Below are 16,741 nucleotides of genomic sequence, written 5' to 3'. Positions count from 1 at the left end.
TAGATTGCCAGGAGGCAAGTTAGTTTTCCCAGACTTTTAATGGCCGCTGCTATGAGTATGTGCAGTAGTCATTCTTTATAGACTGTCAAGACATTCATTGCTGTGTCTTAGTCCATATGGGAGCTCATGTGGGTAAATGCTAGTTTGATGTGAATCCTCGAAGGGGTCCGAATTACTTTTTTCTCCGGGGGATTTCTGTCTCATCAGGAAAGAATTGGACATGGAGTGACGGAGAGTAGTTGGAGCGCTCAGGTTCTCAGCTGTCTGTGTCTGTGCACAGATGTGTTTATGGTGGGTTTGTGTGTTTATGTCTGCGTTTAATAAATTGCAGAACATGCACAAACCGGTAAGGGTGTGTGCGGCAGATTTCCTGTCCGGCCTTATTTCCGGTACTATTGACGCTTAATCTTTGTGTATGTTCCTCTGTCTCAGTTTTGTCTGGTGCACAGTGTGTGTTATTTATGTGGTCTCCAATCCCCACATTCACTGACTCATGAAACAAAGATCTGCCCTTGCTGGCGTAGATGGACAGCACATCTGGATTTCATGGGCAGAAGTGTATGCATGTGGGCGTGTGTGTGTGTGTGTGTGTTGAGGAAAGAAGGGGGCCAGTCTGTCTCCTCTTTGTGAAGAGAAGACAGTGAGAAATACTCTGACAACAATTTGTGCTTGTTGCTGATAGGCAGTCTTCTTCTTTTTGTTTTGCTTTGTTTTGTTTCTTAGTGCTGTTTTTGCCCAGTCGCTGTCTTATAGTTAAATCATGAACACTGACATTAACTCAGAAAATGGATGCCCGCAGCGCTTTAAGTGTTGTTCTGAGTTGTTTTGTGACCACCTGGACGAGTCTTTAATGTGCTATTGAAGTAATTTTGTTGCACTGAACACTTATGCCTACGTTAACCACTGTTCCTTGTTTTTCCACCTGTGATGAATGGCCATGGTAATTCATGATTTAACAAAAGCAGTTGTGTTTTCACAAAGGGCAAGGTTGATTTGGGTAACTTTGTTCCCCTTTAAGATGGAAAAAAATAATTAAAAAACTTCTTATTTTTACTTAGCATAACTTTGTTTGATGATCTGAAATGTGTAAGTGTGACAAAAAAAGCAAAAACAGAAGTGATCTTACTTTGAAAATGCTTTCCAGTTTACTGTACATCTGAGAAATCATGTCACGCCAGCGTGCATGATTTCTCAGCACGCTGGGAAATCATGCACGCTGGCATGATTTCCCATCAGCGTGCATTGGCTAATTCTCAATGTGAGAATTAGCCAATTCTCACATTGGCTAATGTGAGAATTTTTATTTGTTTGTCCCAGACTTTGCTTAACACTGAATGAGTATGACTTTCAATGACAATGCTATTTCATTCTAGCTCTTCATGGCATGAAAGAAAGACGATTCAAAAGTAAATTTCAGTGGCATGTAAATAAAACTGTGTAACTCATGTCTAGAATATCAGTTTCACAGTTTAGGGTAAAGGACAAATTAGCATTTACCATTGCTTCTACAGAGTGCGAAACAACTCACAGACCGAAGGGGAAGGTTTTCTTTTAATACTTTCAGCTGAAACCTTACCTGAATCTTTGATGAAAAGAAATATTATGTTTCTTCAGAGTTTTTAGTGGAAATATTCATGGATTTCCATGTAATTTCTGGAATTCAAATGGATAAACACAGAGAGGTGGAGGCCAGCTGTTAGCTAACCACCAGAATCACATGCATTCTCTGGGCTTCAGCCCAAAAAAATAAATGTTGGCCTGTCAATCTTTTTACACATGGAAAGCCACAATAGTGAATTCTTCTGCCTGCAATGGCAGCAGCTCCTGCCTGGGTTTCATTCAAACCTAATATAATTTTCAGCCCATAGCGGTGTATATACAGTACTTTCCTCTGATCTTATGTAGCAGTATGACGGCAGTCCTGCTTGGCTTGGACCGCGTCAGTCTGCCGGCAGACAATTGCTGAAGAGAGGAAATGAGAAAGCCTTAAGCAGACAGTGGAAGTCTATGAAGTAAAAGGGAGAGAAGAAAGACTGACTTAACCTTCTAAAAGCTGTCAGGGAGTAAAACACAAAGAAAAGGGGCCAAAAATGAGGGGCTGGATTTCTGCAAATCTGGGCCAAAAAGGTTTGCTTCCTTCAAAGTGTGTTCATGCATGGGGAGGTTTGGGGAGGCATGGCAGAATGGATGTGGAAATGTTTCGATTCCTACTTGGAATACAGTAACAGCCAGTGAGTGTTTCTCTGAATGCTTTGTGTTTGGGATTGTGACTTATTGCGTCTGTGGGTGTGTGATAAAGCATGCGCGTTAGAGAGAGGGAAAGAAAGAGAGAGCAAAGAAAATCTCTGAAAAGCCTGGAGGGGGATTTTCCTCTGAAAAGGGAGCGCTTTTCTCCTCCCCCTCCCTGCTCTCCTTCCCTTCTTTCCTCCTCTCACCCCCCGACACTCAGAGGAGCTGGGGAAGTGAAATAGAAGTGAAAGAGGAGCTGGAGGATCAACAGGCAGCTCAGCAATGCACGTCTCTCTATGCCACAAAGTTAAAGTGCGTGAACAATGGGGCTGACTTTTCTTCTTTTTCAATCAAGTCGACTCACTGTCATGTGGATGTTCTTCAGGCAGTCTCTGGTGGGGATATGCTAAACATGGCAGGTCTCCAAGCACAGAGCCAAGTGGAGCTAGGTAAAGAGGATTATCGAAATCCAAAAATGAAGAAACTTTCTGCCTGATAGAGGGGAAACTCCAGCAATCATGGTAAAGTATCATGGAAACTTTACCTCCTGTTTGTCCTTCCTGCTCATTGTTATTTTGAAGTTAAATTGAGCAAGTGCTCCATTGACCCATTAACTCAGACCTTGTCTTTTTGTTGGACAACTCTGCGGCTTTGCAGGGCATTTGTGGGTGAAGTTTAGCAACCATGAGTTGTTTACCCGCAGATCCTCACCGCCAACAAAATAAATAAATCATTATGAATAACTATACTTTCTTTTGCATTTTTACGAGCTCCCAGGATCATCGACTGTATTGTACAACTTCACCTCACTTGTTCTCTAGGTAGTAAAACTTAGTCTGCACCGTGTTATTGTAACCATCTTCAGTGAAGGGTTTTTTTGTTTTCTGAACTCTCTTGGTGAGACAGCTCACAACATCTGAAGCTTTTCAAGTGTTTGCCTACTGGGAAAGAGAGAATGAAGCTCATTGTCTTTTGTGTTAAACATTTTAATCCTTTTGGGTTTAATTGATGCAGAAATCTCAGGATGTTAGTAACTGATTTGACTCCTTGTTATGTGTTCAGTTGTGGCTCTTTAAAAAGTATCCACACCTCTCTAGTTTTTTTATGAGTGGTTTAATCCCAGTTGTAGCACTGCTAATTTAACAATAACAGGTTAGCCACATGATGGGAGCGTTTTTATTAACCTGTGGTAAATGGAACCTCTTGGAATATATAAAACAGTGTCTTACAAAAGTATTCATACCTGTTAATTTTTTTCCTATTTTGTCAGCTACATACAAAAACTTTTGGGATTTGATACCCTTAAAAAAATCAAACGCAACTGGCTGCCTTCAGAGTCTGTGTGCGTGTGCGTGTGCGTGTGTAATGTGACTCAATTATAGCAGGGGTAAGGCGACTGGTAGGACCTCTAGAAGAGTTGCAGTGATCCCAAGCTTCTTTTAACTATTAGTAAAGAACTCTACCAACATGAACTTTTTAAAAGAGCTTCAAAAAGTCCAGTATTGACAGAAAGTGACAACAAGTTTTGTTTTTAGTTTTACACAACTGTCACAAAAACAGCAAAAAATGTGGAAGAAGATGTTCCAATCCAATTTGACAAAACGTTCACTTTCTGGCCAAGGTGCAAAACAATGTGGAGAAAAAAAATAGCACACGTCACACTTAACATCCACAGTGAAACACAGTGGTGGCAGTGTTATGCTATGGGGATGCGTTTTTTTGTTTGTTTGTTTTTTTCAACAGGGACAGGGAAACTGGTCAGAACTGATTGGAAAATTGATGGAGCTAAATGCAAAGAAATTCTGCTGGAAAATCTGTCAAAGGCTCCAAAAGACAAACAGAGAAGAGTGGGACAGAAGTTCAACATCTATAAAATCACTTATTAATTGTTGTTCATGGACCATCCCCATACGATCTGACTGCGCTTAAGATATTTTGCTAGAAAATTGGGCAACATTTTCTTTATCTAACTGTACAAATCACTCACGAGACATACACAAAAATTATTTTGGCTGTAACTAAAGTCTGAAGTAGTTTCACATTGAACCAAGAGGGCTGACAACAAACAGATCCTGTTCTTTTCAGATATTTTACTTTTAAGGATTCCTGCAAACCATGCGTCATTTTCCTTCAAATTTGCAGTCATGCGCTGCTTCAAGCTGATTTACAACACAATTCTTACCAAATGTTTTAATTTACCAAAGTGTAAGATATATAAGTATATTTTCAAGGTCTTGTAACTATAACTTCTTTAACTTCCTTTACTGAAAGAAACATCTGAGTTGATGAATCTCAGTCAGACTCCTTATCAAAAGATTGAGTCAAAAGTCTAGACTGTAGTTTATCTGCCTCTATATCCATAGCTGCATACTTGTTTAACCAGCATTCAGGGACGTGGTTGTTTGTTTTACTTAAAACATGAGTGATGTTTTCCTTCATGGCCACCCTGACTTACAGTCATTTAAACCTAAAGAGTCTAAAGCATCTGATTACTGCACCGTGAATGATTTATATGTTGGGTAAACACTTTACAAGGGAACAAAACCCAGATCCCTTCTCACTGGTGTGCACTGTACCTGCACTTGGTTACAGTTTGACATCCATTAGCAGCAGCCATTCATTCAGGAGTATTAGTAAGGTCAATGACTTTCTTGAGCAAATCTCAAGAGAAGCAAGTTTTGTTTCATTTCTTTGCTAAAGATATAGGTCAAGTGCAGTGCACACCTGCTATATATGAGCAGTAAGGTTTTCAGGTCAGTCAGACATGATTATTCATTATTTATTTGTGTTATGTCATCAATTGATGTCAGAGAAAAAAACAGGATGCAGTTTGACTTATGGTCTATATCCTAACCCGACTTCATACAGTCACAGCTGTAATCCTCTCATAGTTATTAGTGAATCCCGGCTTTGGCTAAAACAAATCACTTCACATCTTTTCACATCATATCACTTCCTTAATTCTGAAAACACCTTCCCTGGCTTTGCTTGCTCTGCATTCACTTTGCAAAGCCATACTAAAAAAATAAAAAGATATGGAAATTATTATTATGATCTAATCTTGTAATTAAGATGCCCATATCAGAATTTTGTGGCTTATTTGTGGTCTGTGGTTTTCCTCTTGCTGAGTTTAGTTGTTTCAGATTTCTTTTTAATAAACAATCTATACTGCTCCGAGTGGTTAGAAATTATTCATACAATTATTTATATTATGAGGAAGAAGAAGCCACGTGTGTGAGAGAGTAAAAAACGAGATTTGATGACAGAGTTGACATTTTAAATTCTATATTACATTAGTGATCAGTACAGCTAGTGTTGCTATTATTACTAATAGTCACTGTATTTACTCTCTAGAGAATGTAGATTCTTACCTCTGACATTTCCAAAAGGTTGCCAATATTTAATCTAACATATTCCACAACATAATGAGCTTAAAACTTGAAAAGATTTTTAAAAACTTCATGATCCTTCCCAGTATTTACAGGAAATTTTGCTCTTTCTTTCTCTCTCAGTCTAAAGAAATCTCAAACAGGTAGACATTAAATAACTTCTTAAATTTCTGTGATCTTCACACCTCACTGATTCAGACTTTAGCTAACATCAGTAACAACCTCCACACCGAAGAGTGTTGTTGCAATCACAGCCTGGTAGTTCTTAGATATGGTGCATTAGTGTTAAGAAAATTCTGAGATTTTTTTATTTTCTATCTGAATAGTTATTGTAATTTGTCCTATTCCACGACAAAAGGTTTTACTATGACAAAAGGTTTTACTAATATTAGTGTTAGTTTAGTTTTTTAGTAATGCTAGCGGCACCTTGCTAAGTTTACCGTCAGCAAATAAACCATACTCAGCTTGAATCTGTCAAAAAATAGTCATAAGTCTTATTTCTTAGCCATTTTTAAAAATAAAATATGGCTTAAAATTAAGGATCAGAACATTGAAGCTGTTGTGATACATATAATCTGTTTGTCCCTGGTAATAAATCTATAAGCAGTTTGGTTTCTGTCAGTTAAGTCAAGATACAAGTTATTTCTCTTGTCTATTGGATAATTAATTAATTTTACATAATTGCAGCTGTAGGAACCCTGGTGTATAACAAACTGTATAAAATATTTTTTTCCCAGTTGATGACAAGCGAACAAGGCAGTCCAGTTTTTGTCATTTATTGAATTTTTAGAAACAATAACAAATAACATTCAGTGTGTTACAGTGTTTTGTTTTCAGATTTTATCTTTATTTCACGATAATTGATAAGTGGTTGCGTGAACACGATTGGTGGTTCAACACCGGATATGTACATACACACTTACATGTTAAGGTTGTCAAATCAAGCTATTCAGACTTGATTTGATAATCAAGTCTGAAGACTTGTCTTTGCTTGTTACGCCGTATCATTTCCCCCACGTCTGATAAACCCGGAGAGCAAAGGCTTATGTGTGTCATGCAATAATCGCTTGAATTCCAATCAAGTAATATACCATTGTCAATATATCAATACATGAATGGGTTTCTGCAATCTAAATCTATTGTCGGCAGTTTTACTGTGGTTCAAAGAGGTCCTTTTTTGTAACATGTCTGTTACATTTGCTTTGACATCTCAGTTATAGTGAAATTTATTCACCATGTTGATTCGCAGCCTGTTGAAATATTTGTTTTACGTGAATCATATTGTTTCAAACTTTAACAGCTTGAAGGAAGCCATAATAGGACAACGTAGAAATATAATAGTGTTAGCTTTTTTTCACCTTTCCGTAACCTTTGCATCAAATATCTAATCAGACACAAGTTGATTGTGGTTTAAATTTGATCAGATATTAGCATGTTTCTTCAATTTACGGTTGCTCAGAGAGCAACTTTAATAGACTTCAGCTAGTTATTTATTTATTTATTGGAGATCATTGTCTTTAGTTGTTGATGCAACATTTCTGAACAATTTTAGTGCAATTGTGGGATCATTTGTCTCCTCAGGAACTCAAATGGCAAAGGAGGACAATGTATCAAACAAAAGATGATCTGTGGATGGTCACAGCTTTTAGCTGCTGGCTTGTGAACAAAACTAATTTTCTTTTAGTCAGCAAGTCAGAACTCTGGAGCCATAACTTGTATCTCATTTGTTTATCTGTATGAGAAAAGTGGGTCGAGCTCAACACTTTGCCACATATTTTCAAAACCAGTGCAGAGAAACGTATTCATGGGAAAATGTTCACACTCTAGCTGTCAGTGTGCAGCATGTAGTAATCAAACACAGAAAAATATTTTGGAGCTATTTGCCATTTCCTTCTCTTTAAAATTCACACAGGCTACCAAATCTTTTCGTGATACATTCACAGAGAAATATCTAAAGTTTAACTTTAGTGTTTGCCAAACAAATTTTCTTTTATCTTGAGGTGTGTTCTGGCATGCTGCTGGTTTTCACCAAACGCCTTTGCCAGCACATTATATATTTTTTATTTTCTAGGTCGTGGTTGAGCAACAGATGATATGAAAGTAGTTTATTGAGCATTTCATAACATCTGGTAGCCGTATACACAATGGAAGCATTTTTGAAGCACTTTTTTAACTTCATACTTGTTCTGAATTGCAGCTGTGAGTCAGAGATTGTTTTCTCAAAAGAGAAGACATCAGAAATTTAAGCTGGATCCAGACACATTGAGCTCATTGTTTTGAGACAGCTTCAGTATGACTGCCTGTTGAAGTATTGTTCAGACCCGTGACATTTCCAGTCTACATGTTAAACTAGTGTGCACTTAAACTTCTAGATATTATGTCATGGGATTTTCACCTAAATAAAAGTTTTACATTACATCCCAAAGATTTGGCAGTTTATTTTTCCTTTTTGATTTTCCAGTAATTTCAGATTTCTACCGAAAAACAAAATGAGCAACATATTCAGTCCCTCCAAATAAACAGAGATTTAATGCCATGTTTTTCTACTGACTATTTTTATCGATTGAAAAGATTTCAATCGATAAATCTTTCGATTGAAAGATTTGACTCTGCTGAGTTAAGCAGGAGACAGAGCTGTCTCTTTACTAGGCAGAAGACACTTAATGTGAAAGAGGGATGAGAGATACCGACCGCATGTTTTTGATTATATGACTATGACTAATCCGGTCGTTTTGATTACGACCACAATTGCTCTGAGACAAAACCTCATTTCAAATGTGGTTTGCATGCGAAACCAGCTATAGAGCAGGTTTTTTAAGCCACGTGTAAAAAATCATTCTGAGTCAGATATAAAGAAGCAAATGACTCACTTCAAGTCTGCACTCACTTTACCTGAGTACAAAAAGTATTTCGTCTTGACTGTGGTTGTTGCCATCTCAATCCAAATGATTTCCTAGTAAGGAAATCGTTGAGCTTGGGGTCACTTATGCTTCACCATAGGCTAAATCCAAAAAAATACAGCCGTAGCGATACGCCAACCTCATTAAGTGGTACGGTAAATGTTACTGGCACCAAAAGATGAAATGAGATTTTAATCGTATTTTTGGGAAAACTACAAATCCCCTCTCGCCCCCCGCCTTCCCTTTTTATTCATAAACAGTATTCCAAAACAAATAAAAAAATCCACCATCAGCGTAGAAAAACGCAATGTACCATCTATTAAAAGAGCGGCCCTCAGATTAATTTCACTCCCTGCTCCGGCGGGAGTGAATTTACCGTAATAACCTGATATTGGCTGGAAAGCACAACACCTCCCCTTCCAGAAACCGCTGGAATTTTTCAGATTGTGCAAAGTGTGGCAGAATTATGGTACTGCAAATTTGGCTGCACCATCACCAATCCGTTCAGTCTGGAAGGGTTAAAACAAACATCTTCACATCTGGGCCTGTGATAAAAGCGACAGCTCACCTCCAGCTGTTGTGAATGCTCAGTCTAGTTAGCATAGCTACCAGTGACAGCAGATAAACATTTGTAATGATATGTTGTTTCTCCACCATTAGCACATTTAGCAGTGAGTGAATGAGGTTGATTGGCAGCGCTAAGATCCTCCTCCTGGTTCTGATTGGTTGTTTTGGCAAAATAATTTGCATTACTTTAGTCAGTAATAGTAGTTAAGGAAGAAGGTGGAGGGGATTGATTGTTTTCACAGATTATCTGTTTCGTAACAAACTGTCACGACATGGTGACAGCTTTAACAAATATGGAGAAAACATATTTTTTATTAAAGTTATATACTGCAGCTTGTTTAAAATGCAACTACATAGCATTTTTTGAGACGCCTGGATTGCTTTATGTGTATTTTGCATGTTGCCTATGACTGTTGCTCATGGGGTGAGACATTTCAGTAATCTAAAACTAATAGAAAAAATGTAAGCAACCTATTTTGCATACTGTATGCGGATGTTAAATTCATGAGCAGTAAATATTGTGTTAGTTATCAGTATTGAACCAAAGAAAGCAAGGCTGTTGCAAGCCTTTAAAATTGTGACGCTTTTGATGGGTCAGATAGACTCAAAGAAATGTAGCAGCAGCCCAATTTAATTTTTTGTCATGGGGCCCAGGATTCCTGGCGGCGCCCCTGCTTACTTCATCAAACATAGTCAACTGCTGAGAACATATGAATATTAAGAAATATTACAAACATACAGTCTAAAAGGGAAATCACACAAGGGAAGAACTTCAGAGTGCAAAGCAAAATTGAGCTTCAAGTTCAACTTTGGGCTGCAGGAAAAATATCTAACTTCCAAATCTGAATTTGTTTATTGCCTGACAAAGTGATAAGGCAAGTTAAAGCAGGCACAATATTCCCATAAAAAATCTCTATCAGTTACCGAATTCTTTTTGTTAGTGCTGAACTGGTTAACTTTTGGACAGATCAACAAAACCAGACAGGGAGAAACCAGGCAGTGTCAAGTATTTTACGACACATCTTACCTTAAGTGCCACTTTTGCCTGGAGGTGGAATGAATGTGCACTCCATTCAAAGGAATTTTGAGAGCCAATCGGCATGAAAACATAAACAAAAATCCTTTCAAAATGTCACATCAAGCGCTGCTACAACTTAATTAAAGTCAATCATCTTAACATTTGTGTTCTAGGCAGTTTTTCTTTTCTAAGCTTTAATTGTTGTAGCAAATGACAAAAAAACTCACTGCCAATGCATGCCTGACAGGTTGTTTATACTGTGGCTCAAATATGAGGTGAAACTTTCTTTAGCCTGATCCTGGGGCGATGTGCTCCAACCTGCAATTATTTGCTCACAAGCAAACTTAGCAAAACAATGTAAAGGACGGGGGGATGGCTAAAATGGTGGGCAAGAAAAAGAGAAAGCCAACTTTTGAAACAAATGCCTCCTGTCTGTGCTAGCTTGCCCATTTAGGTCATACCATGACCTTTGCTGGAGCCTGAAGCTCCTTCTAGAGTTAAATCACTGGCTGCTCTGGACAATAGCAAGAGGAAAGGGAATCCCCGTGTCGTGAATGTGAAGCAGAGGCAGCGGTGGAATGTGGTCAGCTGGAAATTGATCAAAAGCAACAGCCTCTGCAGACCTAGATAAAGGTTGGGATTTATGTTGACTGAATACACTTCAGTGTCTGACTGTGGGAGTAAATAGTTATTGTGAGCATGGCATTGGCTATGCTAATGTGCTGCACAGTGTAAAAACAAGAGTTAGTTAAGTAGTGACATAATTTGATCGTGATAAGGACTGACGTTAGAGTACGTCAACTCAAATACACTGTTAAGCAGACTTTAGCAGTGCTCATAACAGTTGCATCTTTGTGTGTGATACTTAGTGATGAACTGTGTGAAGACTTTGTATCTTCTTCAGATGTTTGCCACAGACAGCAGTGAAGTGAGTGAGCTGATAAAATGGGGTCAGTGTGGCACCATCTACTGTAATAAATGATTTTATTGGGAGGAGCTATCATTTATGCTTTTCATAATTACCAGCCTTGTTTGCGTAAAATTTGTGTTTTTTATTTGACTTGATGCTCTACAGTTTGGTTGTTGTTCAGTACTCAACTCAGATCATACTTGAATCTGTCTCCTTTCATGACTCCACACCCGCACTGCTAATATTTCTAATACTGCTATAACTAGGACTGTGATTGCAAAGTGTGCTTGTTGTTCTCAAACATGCTTTTCTCAAACTTTTTATTTTTACGGATTCATTCACGCCTGCAGTTCATGTCTGTTATAAGGTGGAGTCTGTTTTATTGAGATACATGAAAACAGTCAACCTCCCTTCTTTCATTTGGCTGACTGGACTTTCTGAAGCGGATCCAGCTGAGCTTTGCTCGGGTAAATCTCAGGAGGTTCTACCTCATATATTACTAGCCAAACCACCCACAGCCATGACTTCCAGTAACGGAACATTTTTTGCTATCTTAGCAAGAGTAACAAAACAGGGGTTTATACTTCACGTCATGAGAAGTGCAGGCAATTAACCCAAAATGCTTATCGAGAGAGTAGAATGTGTTTTAACGAAGCTCTTTTTAGTATAAAATTGACTAGCACAGATTTGAACAAAGTATTTTAGATTTTAGCAAGAACTGTTTGTTTAAATTACATGCTAACTTTGTGAGGCAGCTGCAGCGAACATTATCTTATACATGCAAATTGATTCTTCTCGTCACAGTATTTTTTCCCAAACGTAAAGTATTTGCCTTTAAGCTTGACTAGACTCGTAGTTGCAGCTCACACCTGTTTTATCAGATGAAGTAAGACCAACATAGCAACTAGAAACCTCTGAGGCTAATTTGATGAAACATATTGTCATGGTATTGCAAGAGCTTTTGGACAAGATCCCATCAAACCCTGATACATTACTGAATACAAATGGACCAAATCATTTTTTGTCTAACACTGCCACCAAGACTAAATGTAGAGCACTAGATAAAATACCACAAGAATGTTTTATCTGGCAGTATATAGCAATGAGATTTATACACAAGTGCTTGTAATCTACATGGAAAAGAAAACAACAGAACTTGACTATTGTGCAGAAGACCAGGTGACAGTGCATATCTAAAATAGAACTTTAAAATATCTCTTAATTTCAAAATACATTTTTTCTACTTGTGAAATTTTAATTGTTCCCCCTCTGTGCATCGATCGCTACATAGCTTAGGTTTATTAAACACCTAGATGTTAAAACTTGAGTTGAAAATCCTTGACTAGGGTTCCAAACATGGACCATCTAGCATGTTTGGTTGCCTTTTGAAGGAATCTAGACCTAACTGTTCAGCAAATGGGACAATTTGAGGAAACCTCCCTCTGTAATCACTTAGAAAAAAACAAAAATAGACAGATTTTAATCAGTGCCTTTTAAAAAAATTGCAACCATTAAGAAGATTAAATATTTTGGACATATATCTAATAATCTTCAGACTGACTACATCTTAATTACAAAAGCCAGAGATCAAAACTAAGTCTGAGACATGAACTCTCACCACTAATCAGGTTTTAAAGCTGACTGGTAAGAAAACTTCAAAACCCATCTCTGACAGAGTTGGGAGAGGCTTAGCACCTTGTATAACAATACTAGGGACATAAAATAGACTTCTTTCTTTCTGGTCATATGTATTTATGTCAATCTGGACTCCAGTACTTTGGATAATTTTGGAAATGTTTTAACTCATTATGATTCACCCTACTTTTAATTTCCAAGCTTATATGAAACCTTGGAACAAATTCACTTTCTAAACTTGACAACAAGGCTTTAAATACAGATTTAGTTTCCAATTGCAAATCATTCTACTAAGAGTAAGGAGTTCAATATCAGAGGGTATTAATAATGTAGCTGTATTTTTTTAAGCACATATTTATATTTCTAATGAGCTATGCATTGTACCTTGTTGATTTTTAAAATAATTTGCAGCAGTTAATAGCTGCTAATTTTATTACATAAAATAACATTCAAACTAGGCCAACGGATAAAACAGGACATGATTTGCATTCATAACGTACAGTAATAATAGACAAAAGCTGGCAGGCATCCCTTGAGAGAATGTTAACTACAGTCATTACAGATATTAAACTTCCATGAATGTAGAACAAAATAACAGATCTGAACTTCTCTGGAAACAGCAAGCATGCAAGAGTCTAATAACTGAAATAAAACACATTCAGTGAAAAGCTGAGCCACTCATCTTTGTTCAGCCCTTTATTAGAAATGTCCCCAGATACGCTCTTAGCTTTGCAGAGTACAGTAGAACCTATATTTCAAGGGCTACGTGAGTCTTAAACAGCTGTGATGTATTATCATTCGACCGTCTCCCTCCAACCTATTCTGCTCTCCATTTCACAGGCTGTTGTGACAGATGTACACAATCAGGAAAATGAAGGAATGCAATGACTAACAGAGGTGCGCAGAGTGAGAAAAACTGCAGGTGCTCAGATATTGATGTTGAATTAAATCCAGGACCCTGCACTGTCTGGTGAACGTTAACTCGTTTTAGCTCTCTGTGATTGCAAATGTTAAATATAGCTGAAAGATTTAAGGTGTTATTGCATAAACAACAGCTGAAATTATCTTACACTTGTTTTCAACACTTCATGTCCAAAGTGCAGACAGATGCTTCTGTCTCTGCCAGTTGTTCTTCAAGTTGACCAGTGTGAGGTCTTTGATGCTGCTGTGTTTTCTGTTTACTTTGAGCTCCTCAGGACCTGTTCAAGCCATCAAGCCTTACCAGGACCGTGCTTAAAGCAGGGTCCTTTGTTGGACAGGGGGTTTACAATAACACAGCAGGCTACTGAGAACCGGTTGTATAAATAGATTGCCTGGTGTGGATCCAAAAGTAGTATCCTCAAATTAAGCCATGTCTTTCACTAAACCTTTCTTTTTAATTTCAACTTTTTTTTTTACTGTAAAATTAAACATTGGTTCTCTGTAAAGGCTGCTGTCAACATTTGGTGTTCTGCCCAGACTGGGAAGCATATAAAAACAAATATATCAGAGAGAATTATGCAAATCATTAATGTACTCATTAATAATTATTTAGTTTATGTGTGAGATGTGCTTTGGTTATCAGTTTGGCAGCTGTTTTAATTAAAAATATAACTTATTAATTGTTTTAGTTATTATGTGGCGTTCATTGAATGCTTTTGTAAGGCTTTGGCATCAGTATAATATTAAAAAGATATAAATATTAAAAAAATTAAAAAGACAAGTTAAACTCATAAGAGTTTAATTTGTCTTTTTAATTTTTTTTTGTTCATGGCATTAGAGTTTCCAGCTGTGGGTGAGGTGATCATTCCTTTGTTTACTTTCATTCCAGTTTGCCTAGTAATCAAATTGACATCAAAATTAAATCAAATAGATTTATAGTCAGTTTAATGTATTGTTCATACCACAACTGCTTTATGTATCTGGAATGAAAGGGACTATTATGGAAAATCCTGAAATTAAAAAAAAGTCCTGATAGATAAAACATTAAACAAATCAATAAGTATACTTATGTAAAGTGTATAATTGTAGCGGAAGCTCAGTATTTTCACATTATGATGATTTTATTCATTTTGTCATCACTTAGCACCAGGTGACTGTCTCAGCACCAGTCCCATAATTGTTTGACCTCCTACCTGTAAATTAATTCTCAGCCACTTAAAAACAATCTTACCTGGTGTACCTGTCATCTACAAATGCCCTTAGAAAGTTTTGATTATGTTTTAATGCACTGTGGTTTTGTTACAGTATAAATGGCTGTGGGCTGAGCACACAACCCTGAGAGATACCATACCAAATCAAGTCAACTTAATGCTTATTAGCTTCACAACTTGCTTACTTTATTTATTTATTTATTTTTTTGGAAGTTAACCTGCTACTCAATGGTTACTAATTGTATCCATTTATTGAGAAGTTAATATTTTTAATGCATGTTCTTTTGCACTCATTCACACTTGTATCTTTTAAGTTTTATATATATTCATTCAAATCTATGTTTTTTGTGTGAAATAAACATTTCAAAATTTTGCTGTTTGAAGTGTTGAACTAATCACGTTACTATTTGTGCTACTGTTAAATCACGTTACTTCATATAGAGTACTATCATTTATAACACAAGTGAAAAAACTGTTAGTGCTTCACTTAAGTTTCTGCATTATTGATCTTTACCAACACTTAATGGACTTGTGTATACATTCTTTCTAAACACAGAAGGGAAAACACAACTTTGAAAAAAGACTCAACATATTTGCAGACTAAACCTTCAAGAGCCCTGTCCTTATAAATACAAACTAGAAGTTTGTGTGCCAAATGCTAAATTCATGGAACATTTCACAGCCAGCTGACATGCCAAGACCCAGATTTATTTTTACTTTAGCTGCTGTGCTGCACAGCCAGATCAAAAGTGTTGTGTATGTGCTCGACTATTTCACTAATCTAATCGCAGATCTCGAAACATCCTCAACTCAAAGGCAAACTTATTGTCGGATGGGTTCACTGAAATGCTTTAAAGACACTCTCCTTTCATCTGAATTGTTTCCACATGCTTGGCTGCTCCTCACTAATAGCACAGCTGCTGCTGATACCTTGACTTTGCAGACATTTGGAGGATTACTTCTCAAAAAGGTGTACTTACAGTGAAAACCAGCTCCATGTGCAGTACTTGACCCAAAACTGTTTCACAGACAGTTGAGTCTTTGAGGGCATTTGTGTCTAGAAGAGATGCTCCTGTCACCTTGATCATCTGGTGACCCTGGTCAGCTGAAAATACATTAACTTAAATTAGCCATGTCCAGGTCAGGAAAGAAGTGAGCAGAGCAACACAGGGAATACTTAATCATATTTATAATAAAGAAAAAAATATATAACGTTGAGTAGTCTTGGGTTTTTCCCTTGCTCATGTTCCCTAATGTGATAAAGATGACATCCAAAAGTGTACTCATGCAGAAAACCATGCAGCCATTTCCTTCGTTATTTGCCCAACTCTAAATCCAAAACCTCTTTGAGGAGACTCCAAGCAAAAACACCAATGAATCAAAGGTTGGCAAAGCATCTGTTGTTTTGCTCTGAAGTGTATTTGCTTTTGAGTTGTTTGGACCACGAGGACTTTCCTTAATGAGTCACAGTTAAAATGTTTTGAAAATGTCACAAGTGGTGACACAGACATTCTTTTTAGTAATTCATGGTCTTCTCGGAGCACAGTGTAATAAAGCAAATGTATGTGACTGAAGTTAAGTTGCTCAGAATTTCGAAAATGCGACTGCCAAACTTTTGAAATGTCATACTAACAAAAGTACAGGTATGAGGCTCTGTTTGAAAGTCGTGTGCAGCTTATATGTATATTTCTTGTTGTTCTCTTCAGTAAGTGAAAATCAAAATGAGTTAGTCACAGTGGTTCTCATTAACAGCTACTCAAAGAGATGTTTTTATTCAGAAATGTAGAAAATAAGTCCTCTGTGGTCTTGGCCCTTCTAAGACTGGCATCAGGTACCAAACAAATAGGATTCATACTGAATAAACCTCATTTCAAATATCGTGAACTGTTCATTTTAAGAATAATATTCTGACATTTATAATACATTAATACATAAATACATAAAAAAGCAATACATTTTTA

At 37.1% G+C, this 16,741-nt stretch overlaps 1 protein-coding gene across 2 annotated transcripts in view; it reads left to right on the top strand.

Annotated features, from left to right (window-relative positions):
- Window positions 1-2,417: 2,417 nt before the first annotated feature.
- quob (quattro b) overlaps window positions 2,418-16,741 on the top strand; it is a 35,876-nt gene continuing 21,552 nt past the window's right edge. Inside the window, exon 1 of one of the 2 annotated variants that reach the window (XM_032549758.1) lies at window positions 2,418-2,750. In XM_032549758.1, coding sequence (XP_032405649.1) covers window positions 2,748-2,750 — 3 coding nt within the window. In that variant the 5' untranslated portion in view covers window positions 2,418-2,747. The remainder of the gene's footprint in view (window positions 2,751-16,741) is intronic. The other variant, XM_032549757.1, reaches the window with a different exon arrangement.

Source organism: Xiphophorus hellerii, chromosome 20 (assembly GCF_003331165.1).
Source record: "Xiphophorus hellerii strain 12219 chromosome 20, Xiphophorus_hellerii-4.1, whole genome shotgun sequence".
Taxonomy (NCBI): domain Eukaryota; kingdom Metazoa; phylum Chordata; class Actinopteri; order Cyprinodontiformes; family Poeciliidae; genus Xiphophorus; species Xiphophorus hellerii.
This window is presented reverse-complemented; position numbering and strand designations above follow the sequence as displayed.